Raw genomic sequence first — 14918 nt, 5'->3', positions numbered from 1 at the left:
AATGGATAGGTTTGCTCTTCTTGCAGTCCATGGGACTCTCAAGAATCTCCTCCAGCACCATAATTCAAAAGCATCAATTCTTCGGCGATCAGCCTTCTTTGTGGTCCAGCTCTCACTTCCATACACCACTACTGGGAAAACCATAGCTTTAACTATACAGACCTTTGTTGGCAAGGTGATGTCTCTGCTTTTTAAGACTTATTAGGAAGTGATAATATGCTGCAACATTTTGTTGCTGGTCCTATTTGCCTAGTTAGAATCATACACAAAGAAAGAATGTCCTCAGTTAAGTTAATGCGCTGTAGCAAGCAGCAACAGAAGCCACTCTGGCATATGACAGCATTGAAAGGTACGGAAAACCCAATGACAAGTCAAAGGTCATCTTGGTACAGTTAAGACTAAACAGCACAACTTCACCATGGATGAGTGGCACATTAGATGAAGAACTGGGGGTGAATATAATGTGAAGCCAGGAAAAAAATAAAAATCAGTCAGTCGGCCATTTCATTTGCAGATTTCAGATCTGATGATTTCTCCATTGGTGCCATATATTAAGTAAGGCATCTTAAATTATTGAGCGTTGACTATTGTTAATGAAAAAGGTACACTCCGATTCAATCATGATTTGGAGGTAAATATAGAGGCAAAACATTGTAAGAGGTTTTGCCAGTAGAAATAACAAGAGATTTGGAGTAACAATGCAGCATCAACAATAATGAAAATTGCTTTGGGCATCCAGATTGTACAAGCAATTTTTTTAGTAGAATGATACCTCTTGTTAGGAATACATCACTTTAGAGCTAGATAGACATAAGAGATGTTAAGTAAAATATACATTCCTTCTAGATAGAAGCATTAGAAGAGATCAATGTGAGTACAAGAGATTTAAAGATCAATGTAACAATCAATTACAGAATGATTGCTCACCAAATCTACAGAGGAGGAGGGGAAGGGAGAAGCAATGAGTTTCAATTACATGAAATTAACTTTTAGTTAAACATTGAGAAAAAGACAATGCAGCTCAGTAAGAAAATAATGTTCTGAGAAGAACTGTAGAGTTCCGTACTTTCAAGAGAATTCAAATGCCATGGATGGGCTATAGGTGGCCAAGGCAGAGCCAAAACTGATCAAAGATGGGCAATGGACAAAAGCTGAAGTATTGATTGGGAAGCAGCAGATATGCAGAGAAACAAGCAGAACAAAAGAAAGAAATCCAGATTGACAAAGGCAAAGGCTATGTAGACATAGCCTTTGAAATGTGCAGAGGCTATTTTTTCCACATTGTGCTTTTATACGTAGTTGTTTACAATTGCACACACCCCCTCACACCATCTAAAGGGGCATCTACTATCCATGTGATCTGTACACATAGTTGTGTGTACACTATGGTTAACAGATTTTTTTCCAATGAATCCGGGGACACCACTTCTTCTTCTTCTTCTTCTTCTTCTTCTTCTTCTTCTTCTTCTTCTTCTTCTTCTTCTTCTTCTTCTTTTGAAGCTGAGCAGCAACAGGGAGTCAGTAGTGGGGATGGTGAGGCAAAAGACCCTGGGCCTGGGCACACATGCATATTGTACAAAGGTGCAAAGCCCTTCTTTTGCACCCTGTGAAACATAAATGCGCAGAGTTTTTAAAAAACTGGGCAACGGCCACCCGCCCGCAACTCCCAAGCCTCCCCTGATCAGTCAAAACAAAGGGAGAAGGGGGCAGATCTATACCACTGGACGTTCCTGGTTCCCCTTTGGCAGAGGCGGCAGCAGCGAGCAGCTCCTGAAGCCAGCCAGAGCCAACTGCCCTACTGGGATGCTGAGGCTGCTGCTGCCACGTTTCCTGGGAATAGATTTGCAAATCTGGGGACATTCCGGAGACAGAATTTGTCTGGGGACAGATTTGCAAGTCCGGTTCCCGGGGACATCTGTTAGCCCTAGTGTACACATAGGTTCTCAAATTAGTGTGCAACTGTGTTATCTATTCTCCTCAATTCCTTTTCCTATTTTATTTATTTATTTATTTATTTATTTATTTATTTATTATTATTATTATTATTATTATTTCTTCTTCTTCAGAGGGGCTGGAAACTGGTGGGGTGATATTTATCAGTATACATAGGTGGCTAAGTAGCTACTTCCTGTTTCTCCTATTTCATTCATAGACAAGTTAAACATTGGGAGGGGGGGAGTGGCACAGCCCTGCAACATCAGCACATCTACCTCAAAAGGAGTTGACCTGAGATAGTGCTCACCGTGGTGCATGTAGGCAGCAAGTACATGTGAAGTACATTCTTGGCACAAAATGGAATATAACGGTTCCAGCAGAATACACTTTATATCAACAAATAGAATTGGACATATCCAATATAAAAGTCTAATATTTTTGTCTTATTGTTATTGCACCAATTGGTTACATTTAATGTTCCAATAAGAATATCACCCTGGTTCTTTAAAATTCATAGCAGTGTGGGGTGTGTGTGTATACCTCCATAGAACCATACTGATCATCCCCAGGTGTGTATATATATATACACACACACACACACATAGAGAAGCAAAAGTGTGATGCAAGTGATCATAGACATAGCCAGCAATAACAGCTGTGATTTTGGTGGCTGTAAAAATGTGTTTTCATAATCAATATAGGGACTAAGACATTTGCTTCCAACCTTGTATGTGCTTTGCCTAGTTTTTATATGACTTTGTTAATGCCAGTACCTACTGAAGAAAATTAAATTTTTCATTACTAAATTTATGTCCTGACTTGTCTCTCAATGAAATGTTCCTATGTATGTCATATATGCACATATGTATCTTGTGTGGCGTCTTGTAGGTTGACAAAATATACTTTTAAACAGAATCATGAGAAAGAGCATATAAAAATTTGTAATCTTTAAGCATCCTGGTGGATTTGCAGAGAGTCAAGGGCATAAGGTCTCCAAATGGAGATGGCTGGCTAACGCTTCATGCAGGGAAGGAAAAAAAAATTGTATTTTCCGCTGATGGTAATTTTATCTCTGCAATTAGTAGAGCAACCTTCACAAAAGGCATTATTCACATGTGTTCAAAGGGAACTTTGATTGTGAAAAGCTTCTGTAGGCCAGAGCTTCAGCAGCTGAGGTGCGACTGAAAGCCTGCTGAAAAGCGCTCGTTTTCACTCTCTCATTTCAAATTCATCTCCCTTTTATGGCACTTCAGTCCCAGCATATCTTGTGCTGCCAATTATTGTTTCCTTTTAATAAAGTTGTGAATAAATCTGGCAAAAGCAGAGAACTGGGAGCGCTAGGCAGTCAAGAAGAATGTAGGAAGCTTTGAGGACAAATCACCAGTTTGACTAAGGCCTAATTCTTATGTTATCCCATAATAACATCAGAAGAACCGACTGGATCAGGCCAGTACCTCATCTAGTACAGCAACTGGATTTCTCAGTGGCCAGCCACTGTGGTTATCAGCAATGTTAGCTGCAACTATTACATGTTTGCTTGGTTTTGTGGAAGGCAAACTGTGAATTAGCAGTCAAGTTCCCAGAAGTGCAAACAGAAACAAAATCGTTCAGTTGATAGCATTTATCAAGTCATAAGCCTATCTCCATTCATGATGTGAATTAATTAATTAAAATTCCCTACTGCCTAGTCCATTTGGCTGGAGAAGTCAGCAGTTTGAATCTGGAAACATCCCCATGGGTAGAACACGAGACTCTTAACCTTAACATTGGGCAAAATATCCCTGCATTGCATGTAGCTCGACTAGATGACCCTCATGATCCCTTCCAACTCTACAATTCTATGACCTGCTAAATGTGCCCTGTCCCTCAGTAGATTTCATTTAAATAATTGGCAGGGCAAGGGCTGAAGACTGCAGGTACTGTGGTGCCCTTGGAAACCTTGTTTAATCAGATATTAAGAATGACTAAAGACTGATCAGTGTTCAAGACCTCTATTGTTCTAGGCACCTTTTTGCAACAGGGAATTTCATTAGTGAAAGCAGTTTCTGAGTTCTGGGTGTGGTGCTATGCCTAAGATTTCAGGTTAAAACTGCAGATTGGAAGGGAAGGAGGAACTTTTTCTGCCTCCCCACTTCCAGCTACTCACTGAAGACTGGAGAAGAGACCCTCTTAAGAATATTAAGGTATGGGCAGGGGAAGGACTAGACCATGTGAAAAATGAACATAATATTTTAGCTGCAATTCATTCATTTTCAGCTTTGTATTCTTCTTATAAAAAGCGTGCCTAGACATTCCATTGTTGTGCCCATAACCTAGGTTTAAGGTGCCATTTAGCTCCTGGCTTTCATATCTCAGTTTCTAACACCGAGACTGGTATACACTTTACACTTGGCAATCTAAAATCAAAATAAATGAATGGTTGTATTTGTTTAATGTGACTAATTCAAACTGCCTGGCTTCAGTCAAATATTACCAATAAGATCACAAGTAAAGTAAAGCATCTACTACCATTAATTCTCAGAAGATAGTCAGATGAACAAGGGACTTAGCTAGATTGGTAAAGAAAAACTGTTTTATATGCATTGTACCGTATTGGCCCAAATATAAGCCGCACCTGAATATAAGCTGCATCTTTAAAATTCAGGGGGGGGGAGAGAGAAAAAAAGACAATACTTGAATATAAGTCACTCCCTTAAAATTCTGCAGGCACTCACACCCGTTCCGTTTTACTGTATGTCTGTTTCAGCAGCGATATTGTAAAAGCCAATTTTTGTAAGGTCGCAAATTTAAGCCATACTTTAACTTTTCACGGTCAGAACTGGGGGAAAAAGTGAGGCTTATATTCAGGCCAATATTGTATATGTGATATAGCACTGTGACACCAGATGGCACTGTGGAGTCCCATCTTTCCCTTCCGGATTTCCCTGTGTGAGTTTACAACGCACTTAACTGAATCGCTGCTTTGATGTGTCTAGATCCAGCCATGAGCACCAAAGCAATCCTGGGTATTATGGTTAGTAGCTACAGTTCTTCCACCAAAAAGTTCTGTCCCACCACTATGGAATGAATGAATCTTAAGATTCAGGGCTCCTAATCCTGGAGAATTAAAAACTGCTTTAAACAGTGTATCAAGCATGTAGTATATATTTCCCTAATCTCCCCTAATTTTCACCCCCCTCATTAACTCAAAAACTATGGTGCAAATGAATTTTTAATTCACACCAGTGACTTTGGCATGTGAAATAATCCAGTACAGCAATTTTAATCAAAATCCGAGTTGCTGTTTTTTAAAAAATATGATCTGTCATTGAAAACCCCCATTGAAGAAGATAACAGCGGTTACCCAGACCTCATTGTGGGTTACAAAGGGTCCCCCATATCATTTCAAGCTCCAGGCTCCACCACTGACCGCCCGCCATGATTTCTTACCTTGAACGATCAAATAAACCTGTGAAGTCTTGGGATGATGCAGTGTTTGCACTGAGCATGTGTATGATCCCTCATCATAGACATCCACTTTCTGAATCCGGAGGCTGTATTCCAGAAGAGAAAGTTGTTGGAGCTCTACTCGGGGGTCCAGGGACCACTTGTCTTGTCCAGCAAAAATGATGCCGGAACGATTTAACCAGGCCACCTTGGAGCTTTTGTCTTCTATAAAACACCTGCATGGGATGAAAAAGACAGATACTGGTATCAAAGAAGTCTTCTGCATATAGAGCCTGTAATACTCTCCATCCATCCATCCATCCAAACACTCCATGAGGCCCTAACACATCCACACAAAAATCCACTACAATTGTTACTATACTGTAGTATATTTTAATTAGCCAAGTTCTTTTTATTATTATTTTTAACCATGCTTGTATTGGGCTACACATCTGTCCAAGTCTGTAAAATTTCCTTTTCCAGGATATGAAACCTTACTGGAAACAACTTGTCAGTGAGAGGCATCCACACAAGTGATGTGATAGGAACCCATTTTTAAAAAAACTTTCAGTTCCACTTGCTGTCCATATACTATGTCCAACAACATCTGGAGGGCTACAGGTTTCTCATCCCTGGTTCAAGCAATCTGAATTCATGACATGCCATCTTCTGCTTTCTCTACAGAGGAACCTCTGTATGGTTCAAAAGTTTACAATATATTACCCTTTTTAAAACTACCTATCTTGTGCAATGGCGAGGACAGTCCCAAAAATGTGTGAATAACTATTTCCCTCCTTATTCTCCCCCTCCCCGCTTTTTCAAGAGAGTTCAAGAACTCTTCTTAAGTTTTCTGCACTGTTTATCTCCAGGCTAAAAGCTTCTCTCTGACATTGCCAATAGTGAGAACATAAAGTGAAAGTCTTTTTAGTCCTCCCCCCCATATGTACCTAGATGCTGGATGCAGAGCAGACTCAAAATATCCGCAGCCCCCTGCCAGCTTAAGGAGCGAAAGGTCAGGGCTATGAACTGTACTTTCTGTTTGTTATAGGAATGCAGCTGTTACATTATGCATTTATTCTCCAGTTCTGGCTCCCGCTAGCTCCTTTTGGCATTAGAGTTGTGTGCTATCTACCCCCTTTCTTTCCCATTGCTATACTAGACATTCCAATCTTTCCTGGAAACTTGATGCTGCCTGCCCTCTAGCCAACAGCAGATCTCCATACGGTGTATTTGCTGCCTAAACGGTACGAGAATTCTGATCTGTTTTTAGCAACCTTCCATTGTGCTTGCCTAAATGTCCTTAGAAAAACCAGGTGATACAGAGGTGAGAGGAAGGAGGGTGAAGATGTAGGGCAGACAGAAACACAGTACGGTTTGCCACCTGGCATGCCCCTAGTTGCAGCTGTCGATAACAGTGGGGTATCTGCTAGCAGGAGGGGGGACTGACAGCCCTTGCAGGCTACATTAGTCATTCAGTTCTAACAAAGCTCTCAAAAAGTCAGGCCCAGCTGCATCTAGAGGATGAAGTTGACCCAGGAGGCTATACATAGAATCTCACAGCCCTTTTCCTCCAGAGCAATTAATCTGGAATAACTGCTGCTATGGAGCTCCATCAAATTTGCGCTGAATGCACTACCTAATATCAATTATTCCCAGGCAAGATTATCATTTCACTAACATTGCCCTTTGCTTTCACAGGTGAGGGAAAATGAGAGGCAACGCTAAAAAGAAGCGGATGGGAAACAATGGTGTGTTTTGGTTTACAGAAGCACTTCAAACGGCCTAACACATTTCCACCATTGCTTTGAAGGAGGAGCATGCTGAGTACTCAAAACACACAAATGCAATTTGGAGTGCAATGGTAAAATATACAGCTCTTTTGAACCTTCATTTAGTCCTGACTGCAATGTACAGAACACACGCTCTTTGCAGAAGTGACAAGGTTTGCAATCAATATTAGATGCCAGGTGAGGCTGAGGATTGTGCTGTGTTGGTGTGGAAACTCTCCATGCAGTTTGAAGAAAGCATGTGAATAACAGTTCTACATATTATATAGAGCAGTGGCCTAGTGCAATGGTGTGTGAACTTTTATGCACCTGGTTCAGACTGGGCCCAACTAGAAAATAATAATAATTTAGGTGTGATTTGGATCAGGCCTGAATTTTCACTAGCAGCATCTAGATTTGATGGTTCTCCAAGAAAAAGGAGTGCTGGCATTCACTTGGTGACCATGGGACAGTCATTGCTTCTCAATATGACCTATCTCACAGGGTTATTGATTTAGAAAACAAACAAACCAGGAAGTGGAATATGATGTATACCACCTTAAACTCCCAGGGATATAAACAGTTTTTTTCCCTAGGGATATGCAGGTGTACACATACCCCTAAACATTTTGTGAATCTAAGTTTGGCCTCATTGAGGGCAGCATTTCAATATGAGTAGGGAAATGAGAGTACCCCTAAACATAATTTTTTTTTAGAAAAAAGCACTGGATATAAATATAATAAATGAATAAATATGGCTGCTGCTGCAGATTTCAGATTTAAAAGTTCTGAATGTTCTCACAGACATGCAGTGGAATATCTGTTGCCGCCAGGAGCTGTAGGCATCCATGTATGCATTTTTCTCAACATTTATGCCCTGCCCTTTTTTATGGTAAATGAGACTCAGTGCAGCTTGTTCCTGATGTTTCCTAGGACAATGGATACTTCTACTGGCTTGGAAGAAAACCCTTCGTTTGCCTCTATATCTCACTTGATGCATATTTTTCCTTTGCTACTTTGTCTCTGGGGAGTTTAAGCCAAGTCCTTAACCCTTTTTCTGATCAAGGGTCATAGTTCAATGGTAGAGCATCTGTTCTGCATGTAGGAGGTCCCAGGTCCAATCCCTTGTATCTCCAGATAGGGCTAATATTTGCTGTCTGAAAGCCCAGAGAGCTGTGGCCAGCCTGCTCAACCAATGGGCAGCCTCCTACCTTCCTATGATAGCTGCTATTCTGTTTTCTGTCTTTTAAAAGGCAGCTCATTCAACCAAATATACATAAATGCCAGGCATATAATATCTATTTTTATTAATTGTGATTATTTTGCTCTGTGCCTTGATTTAAGTTTCATAGGCTAGTTTGAAAACTTGCTCTCAATATTTTTAACGATGAACAGAATAGGAAGAGACATTTAACTTGCTCTGTATTTCTTGTTCTGTAACTAAATAAAAGACTCCAGTCTCCAGGGCTGTTGTTCTCTCACCTTTTGTCGGCTCTATTCACACAAGTGTATTTTGAGAGCAGAAGAATGAAGATTGGAACCTAAAGATAAGAAAACTATTTGGCAGTAGGGTTTCAAATGGTTTCTTGGGGGGAAAGTCAGACATTTACAGAGTTCTTCAAACCGAATGTAGGTCTGATCCATATACTGAGAACGCAGATCACTGCTTTGCTAAAACATTCACAGCCTCCTTTCCCGGTTGTCCCCATTGGCAAACAAGTCTCTATTTGCTCTCTTCAGCATTGCTGGATGCAAATCTGATCTCTAATCATGAAAAGGTGTGAAAATATCACAGGAAGAGACACCTGCACAACAATCTGGCAAGAGATAGTGACTTGCCCAAGTTCACCCAGTAAGCTCCAGTATGTTCAACCCAAGTTTATATCCAATATAACACACTAACTCTCCATGCTACTGACCAAAGGCAGAAACATGACCATCTGTCCTCAGTAAAAAAATATCCATACAGAGAATCTGCATGGAAAACCAGTCACAGTCCATGCACAGAGCTTATTCAGCCCTCACTTGTGCATACAGTTGTGGTAGAGGAGGACATCACTGAGTTTCTCCAAAGCTTTTATTAATTCCTTGGCAGCTTGTGCAATAAGATAGTTTTTTTTCTTTAAACTGGGGTGGATGAAATCAACAGCCAGATGTGAAAATTCCAAGTATATACATTATTTTGCACAACACTTTGCCCTGTGATCACACCTTAATAAAGATTTGCATCAAGTTGCTCAAACAGAGGGTAATAAGTGTTAATTCAATACTAACAGAATATTAACTGGCAAGTTAGTTGATGTCCAGACAGCCACTGCATAGCACCCACCTGATTTTAAGCAACTATAAATGTTTATTAAGGATCAATGAACATAACAATAATTACATCTGAACATTTCCTAGTATACATTTTACACAGCTGTAATTGGCAGCATAATTTAAGGTTATTGGAGAAGATATCCAGCCTTTGTATGAATGCTTTTACATAAATCTGTATCGATATATCTACTTTTTCTGAACAAAATGTGTTTTATGGGTGACTTAATGTCTACAGACACTCAGACCCAAAATATATTTCAGTTCTTTAATGGAACAGTCCACATGTATTGATGACAGTCACATTAGTGCCAAAAGCCAGCGTGTCTTTTGGTGCTAAGTATGACTCGTATTCAGTATACAATAGCAAAGTCGTAAAGGCCAGCTCAGTTAAGACAGACAGCATTACACCACTTTAGGAGGTACAATTGTCAAATACGTTCATGATTTAGGTAAAATTTCAAGACGCAGTAGAATCTGATTCTCACACTGAATGGTTCATAGAATCATAGAATGAATTTTAGTTGGAAGGGACTTTGAGGACCATTTAAGTCCAACCACCTGCAATGCAATATTCAGCTGTCCCATACAGGGATCGAACCTGCAGCCTTGGCATTATCAGCACTACTCTATAACCAACTGACCCTGCATTTCATAAATAGATACAGATGGAGGGTATACCTTAGTGATTTAAACACACACAGGGAGACACACCTGAAATCTTAGCATAAAGAAAGCACAAAAAAGGAAAGGATTTAAAAATAGTTTGGAAAGAGTGCAGTGCATTTTTCTCCTGCAAGTGTTAAGTTGCCTCTTTCTGAAAGCACCGCAACCTGCTAAAGCCTCCAAACAAAGCCTGCCTTCCCTTAAGGATCACACTACCACAAGTGCTGACGAGCCAGCTGTAATCTTGCCATTTCACATGAATTTGCAGGATTCAGCTAACAACTTCCCTTGCCACCCATCCTAGCCCCCTGCCACCTCCAGAGCCAGCAGCAAAATGGCAGGAAGGGAAATAAAACGGGATCAAATGCTGCTTGTTCAATGCAAAGCAATGCCGACTCCTGGCAGCCAGAGTAAACAAGCCAGGCAAATTCTCTAAAGTGTTGTAAAGTGTTATCCTGGAAAGCAAATGCTGTTGTTAGACACAATACAGAAAGGGGCAGGGCAGGGGAGGAACGACATCACAGCAAAGCAAACAAAGATGGTTTCTTTTCATCAGAACGTAAGAAGAGTACTGCTGGATCAGGCCAAGGACCCAGCATCCTGCTTTCACAGTGGCAAATCTGAAGCCATCCAGCAGGACCTGGGCACACTATTTTCCCATTTCGTTTCACTTTTGATTTATGTGCCACCTTTCTATATTGCTATACACACAAGGTGGTTTACAAGCTGTAGAAACAAAAATCATACAACAAAGATCCCACAACCTACAACAATCCAATCCAATGCAAATAAGCAGGTTTTTTAAAAAAAGAAAAAGAAAAAAAATGTGCCGGTAGTCACCAGGAAGCTGTTACTGTAAGTGCCACACTTTGGACATTTGAAAAAAAATATGTCCCGGTACTGCCTACCTTTAAGTACTCCCAGAAAAAAAGCACTGTAAATCAGTTTTAATTAAAAAACAATTTTAAAATAAACAACTTATATCAAATAAAGTAACAGTCCACAATCCAGTTAGCATATAATATTACACAAAATACAAGCAGATAAAAATAAAACAGAAAAAATCACTATTAACAATTACAACAAACATTGCTAGACATCAATCAGCACAAATAAGCAGCCATGTCACAATGTCTAAAATACCCCAATACATTAGAAAGCATGTAAAAAAATCGAATTGAGCAACAAAGTGCTGGCCAGGGCTGATGAGAGTTGTAGTCGAAGACATCTGGAGGGACACCAGGTTGACAAAAGCTGACCTAGGTATCATCCAGTGGCTGGAATGGGTGCTGCAAGCAGCTCCCCTCTCTCACCACACCCAAGACAAATTTTTTCCCTGGTTGTGGTCCCTCAGCCACCAGCAGTCAGAGGCTTGCTACCTCCAACAGCAAAGGTAGAACATTGTCATCATAGCTGGTAGCCATTGATAGCTGTGCCCTCCATCAAGTCGTCTAATCCTCTTTTAAAGGCATCCAAGTCTCATGCATCTTATGGAGAGAATTCCTTAATTTAACTATCAGAAGTACTTTATTTTGCTAGTCTTGAATCTTTCAACGTTCAGTTCCCCTGGGTGACTCAGAGCTCTATTCTTGTGTAGTTCTCCCTAAGAGAAGGATGACAGTAAAATTTATTTCTGGCCCTATTAACCAAGCAGATGCAGCTAGCCCCAGTGGAAGCCTCTAACCTATGGGAGGGAGGGCTGAGAAAATTTCCTCTACAGGAGGCACGGAGGAAAGTGGTTGTCCAAGTGCTTCTTGGATAGAAACACACCCTCTTGAAAACAGAACATCCCATTCCAACATGACTCATGAGGCTGCCATCAAAATTCTAGCCTGCCATTGTTATTTCTCTCTGCAAAGAAACCCTCGTTTCTAGAATTGCATTAGTACATAGCAGAGGAATAAAGTGGATTGTTAGATTTCTGCACTGATGTATGGATGTTTGTTTGAATCTTGTAGAGCCAAAAAACATTTCATGGATACACAATGGGCAGATCTGTTACACCCACCAACTACCACCAATAACAGACATTAAACTTCCCTAGGAGGTTCCTGAACTCTATAATTCTTTGGCTCCTTAAGCCAAGCAAATAGCTCCACAAGAAGAAGAAGAAGAAGAGTTTGGATTTGATATCCCGCCTTTCACTCCCTTTTAAGGAGTCTCAAAGCGGCTAACATTCTCCTTTCCCTTCCTCCCCCACAACAAACACTCTGTGAGGTGAGTGGGGCTGAGAGACTTCAAAGAAGTGTGACTGGCCCAAGGTCACCCAGCAGCTGCATGTGGAGGAGCGGAGACGCGAACCCGGTTCCCCAGATTAGGAGTCTACCGCTCTTAACCACTACACCACACTACACCACAGTGGCCAAATTCTACTGAGACCAATAACAACAAACTGTTTGCCAGGCTGTGTTCATACTTAACCTTGCATTATAAGCAAGCATGGTGCAAAAAATGTGTGGAAGGATTCTAAAGGCAAATACAACTTCAAGGCTTCAAAAGACAAATAAAACATTATACCAATGCCAGAGGACTTGCAGCACGAAATAAAGGGATGCATTGGGGGGAACAATGGCAAAGAAAAGCCACAGCAAAAATACAATCCTATTTTATTTATGAAGAACATTCCTCTCTCTATTCAAGACAGTGATCATCAAGATCAGGGGTGGGGAACATATGGCCCTCTGGCTGTTATTGGACTACAACTCCCATCAGCCCCAGCCAGCATGACCAGTGGTGAGGGTGATGGGGGATGTAGTGCAGGAACATCTACAGGGCCACAGGTTCCCCACCTTAATCAAAATGAAAAATTGATACAAAACAGCAATAGACATCCATGTCCATTGTTACTACAGTGGTACCTCGGGTTAAGTACTTAATTCGTTCTGGAGGTCCATACTGAGGTAACAGTGTTTACCCACCACTGCATGTCTATTTTATGTCAAAGTTCTAGATTCTCATATCCAGACCTGCACCTGCTTGGCTTCAGCAATGTTGCTGCACTACGTGTCTTCTATTATTATGGCAGTGGCAGCAGCGGCAGTGACAGTGGGAAGCCCCATTAGCTAAAGTGGTCTTCAGGTTAAGAACAGTTTCAGGTTAAGAACGGACCTCCGGAACGAATTAAGTACTTAACCCAAGGTACCACTGTATTATCTAAGAGCTCAAGGCTCCTCCAAACAAGACACCTGGATTAAGTTATGTCTAAAATCTGGATACCATTTATGGATTGTTGTTACTTAAAGGGATCCATCTGATTTTTACTGGATTGATTCCATGAGGGATTGAAGGGGTATGCCCACCCCTAATAAAATGGATACATTATGTTTGAAAATTCCATTAATATTTTTTCAACATATTGACATGTTTTCATAGAATCATAGAATCAGAGTTGAGAGGGACCCATGGGTCATCTAGTTCAACCCCCTGCAATGAAGGGATCTCAGCTAAAGCATCCATGACAGATGGCCAACCAGCCTCTGCTTGAAAGCCTCCAGTGAAGGAGAGTCCCCAAACCTTCCAAGGGAGTTGCTTCCACTGTTGAACAGCTGTTACTGTCAGAAAGTATGCCCTGATGTTTAGTCAGAATCTCATTTCTTGTAACTTGAAGCCATTTATCTTAAAAAAAAACTGTACACAAAGAAAAATAGACACTCTGCATTTTTTTTATTTTGCTTTCACTTGCACAAAAAACGAATGTCACGTGTGAGATAGTCTCTATTGTGGCCAGGTAAAGAGAATATTGAAATTGAACATAGGAATTCTGTGTTCAAAATTCTTGAGTAGCCATCAGCTCATATGAGTAGCTTTGGGAAAAATGCTTTCCCCTACATACAATTCCCCAACCTTGAAACCAGATTCATAATAATAATTACATCACCTTGGGTACCTCATATGTAGGAATGTATACTATAAATATTAACAACCAACAAACTTTGTTCCATTTTGCTCATTGAGAATTTGCAAAGGTGAATGAGGTCATGACTTCAGAATTCAAGGCTGCACTCCTATGCCCTTTACCTGGGAGTAAGTCCCTTTGAACATAGTGGGCTTTACATTGAAGTAGACATGCAAGGACACGGGTGGCACTGTGGTCTAAACCACTGAGCCTAGGGCTTGCCGATCGAAAGGTTGGCAGTTTGAATCCCTGCGATGGGGTGAGCTCCTGTTGCTCGGTCCCAGCTCCTGCCAACCTAGCAGTTTGAAAGCACATCAAAGTGCAAGTAGATAAATAGGTACCACTCTGGCGGGAAGGTAAATGGCATTTCTATGCGCTGCTCTGGTTTCGCCAGAAGCGGTTTAGTCATGCTGGCCACATGACCCGGAAAAACTGTCGGCTCCCTTGGCCAGTAAAGCGAGATGAGTGCCGCAACCCCAGAGTCATTTGTGACTGGATTTAACTGTCAGGGGTCCTTTACCTTTACCTTTAGACATGCATAGAACAATATTTAGTATTTTATGAAACAGATAAATTCTGGAAAATATTTTTAAACATTGAAATAGATCAGTTATGAAAAGGTTTTTTTAAAACAACAACAACTCAGTTCTTTGAATGCTTGTTTTGAAGGACATTTATGGGGGGGGGGAGAGAAGGAGGGGAAGTTTGGCTGGAACTCCTTAATGCTTACTAATTATCAAGCCTGCCTAGGCTATATGAAACATTCTTTCATATGAGTGGCTGGGGAGACTCAGCCAGATGGGCGGGGTATAAATAATAAATTTATTATTATTATTATTATTATTATTATTATTATTATTATTATTATTATTATTATTATTTCAGAGAACTACAGCACCTGATGCCCTTAAACC

The 14918-nt window shown here is 40.7% G+C and overlaps 1 protein-coding gene across 3 annotated transcripts in view; it reads right to left on the bottom strand.

Annotated features, from left to right (window-relative positions):
- Window positions 1-14918, bottom strand: part of LSAMP (limbic system associated membrane protein) — a 1415745-nt gene that overhangs the window by 209526 nt on the left and 1191301 nt on the right. For all 3 annotated transcript variants that reach the window (XM_028726538.2, XM_028726537.2, XM_028726540.2), the window contains one exon: window positions 5365-5597. In XM_028726538.2, coding sequence (XP_028582371.2) covers window positions 5365-5597 — 233 coding nt within the window. The remainder of the gene's footprint in view (window positions 1-5364; window positions 5598-14918) is intronic.

Source organism: Podarcis muralis, chromosome 4 (genome assembly GCF_964188315.1).
Source record: "Podarcis muralis chromosome 4, rPodMur119.hap1.1, whole genome shotgun sequence".
NCBI classification, from domain to species: Eukaryota; Metazoa; Chordata; class Lepidosauria; order Squamata; family Lacertidae; genus Podarcis; species Podarcis muralis.
This window is presented reverse-complemented; position numbering and strand designations above follow the sequence as displayed.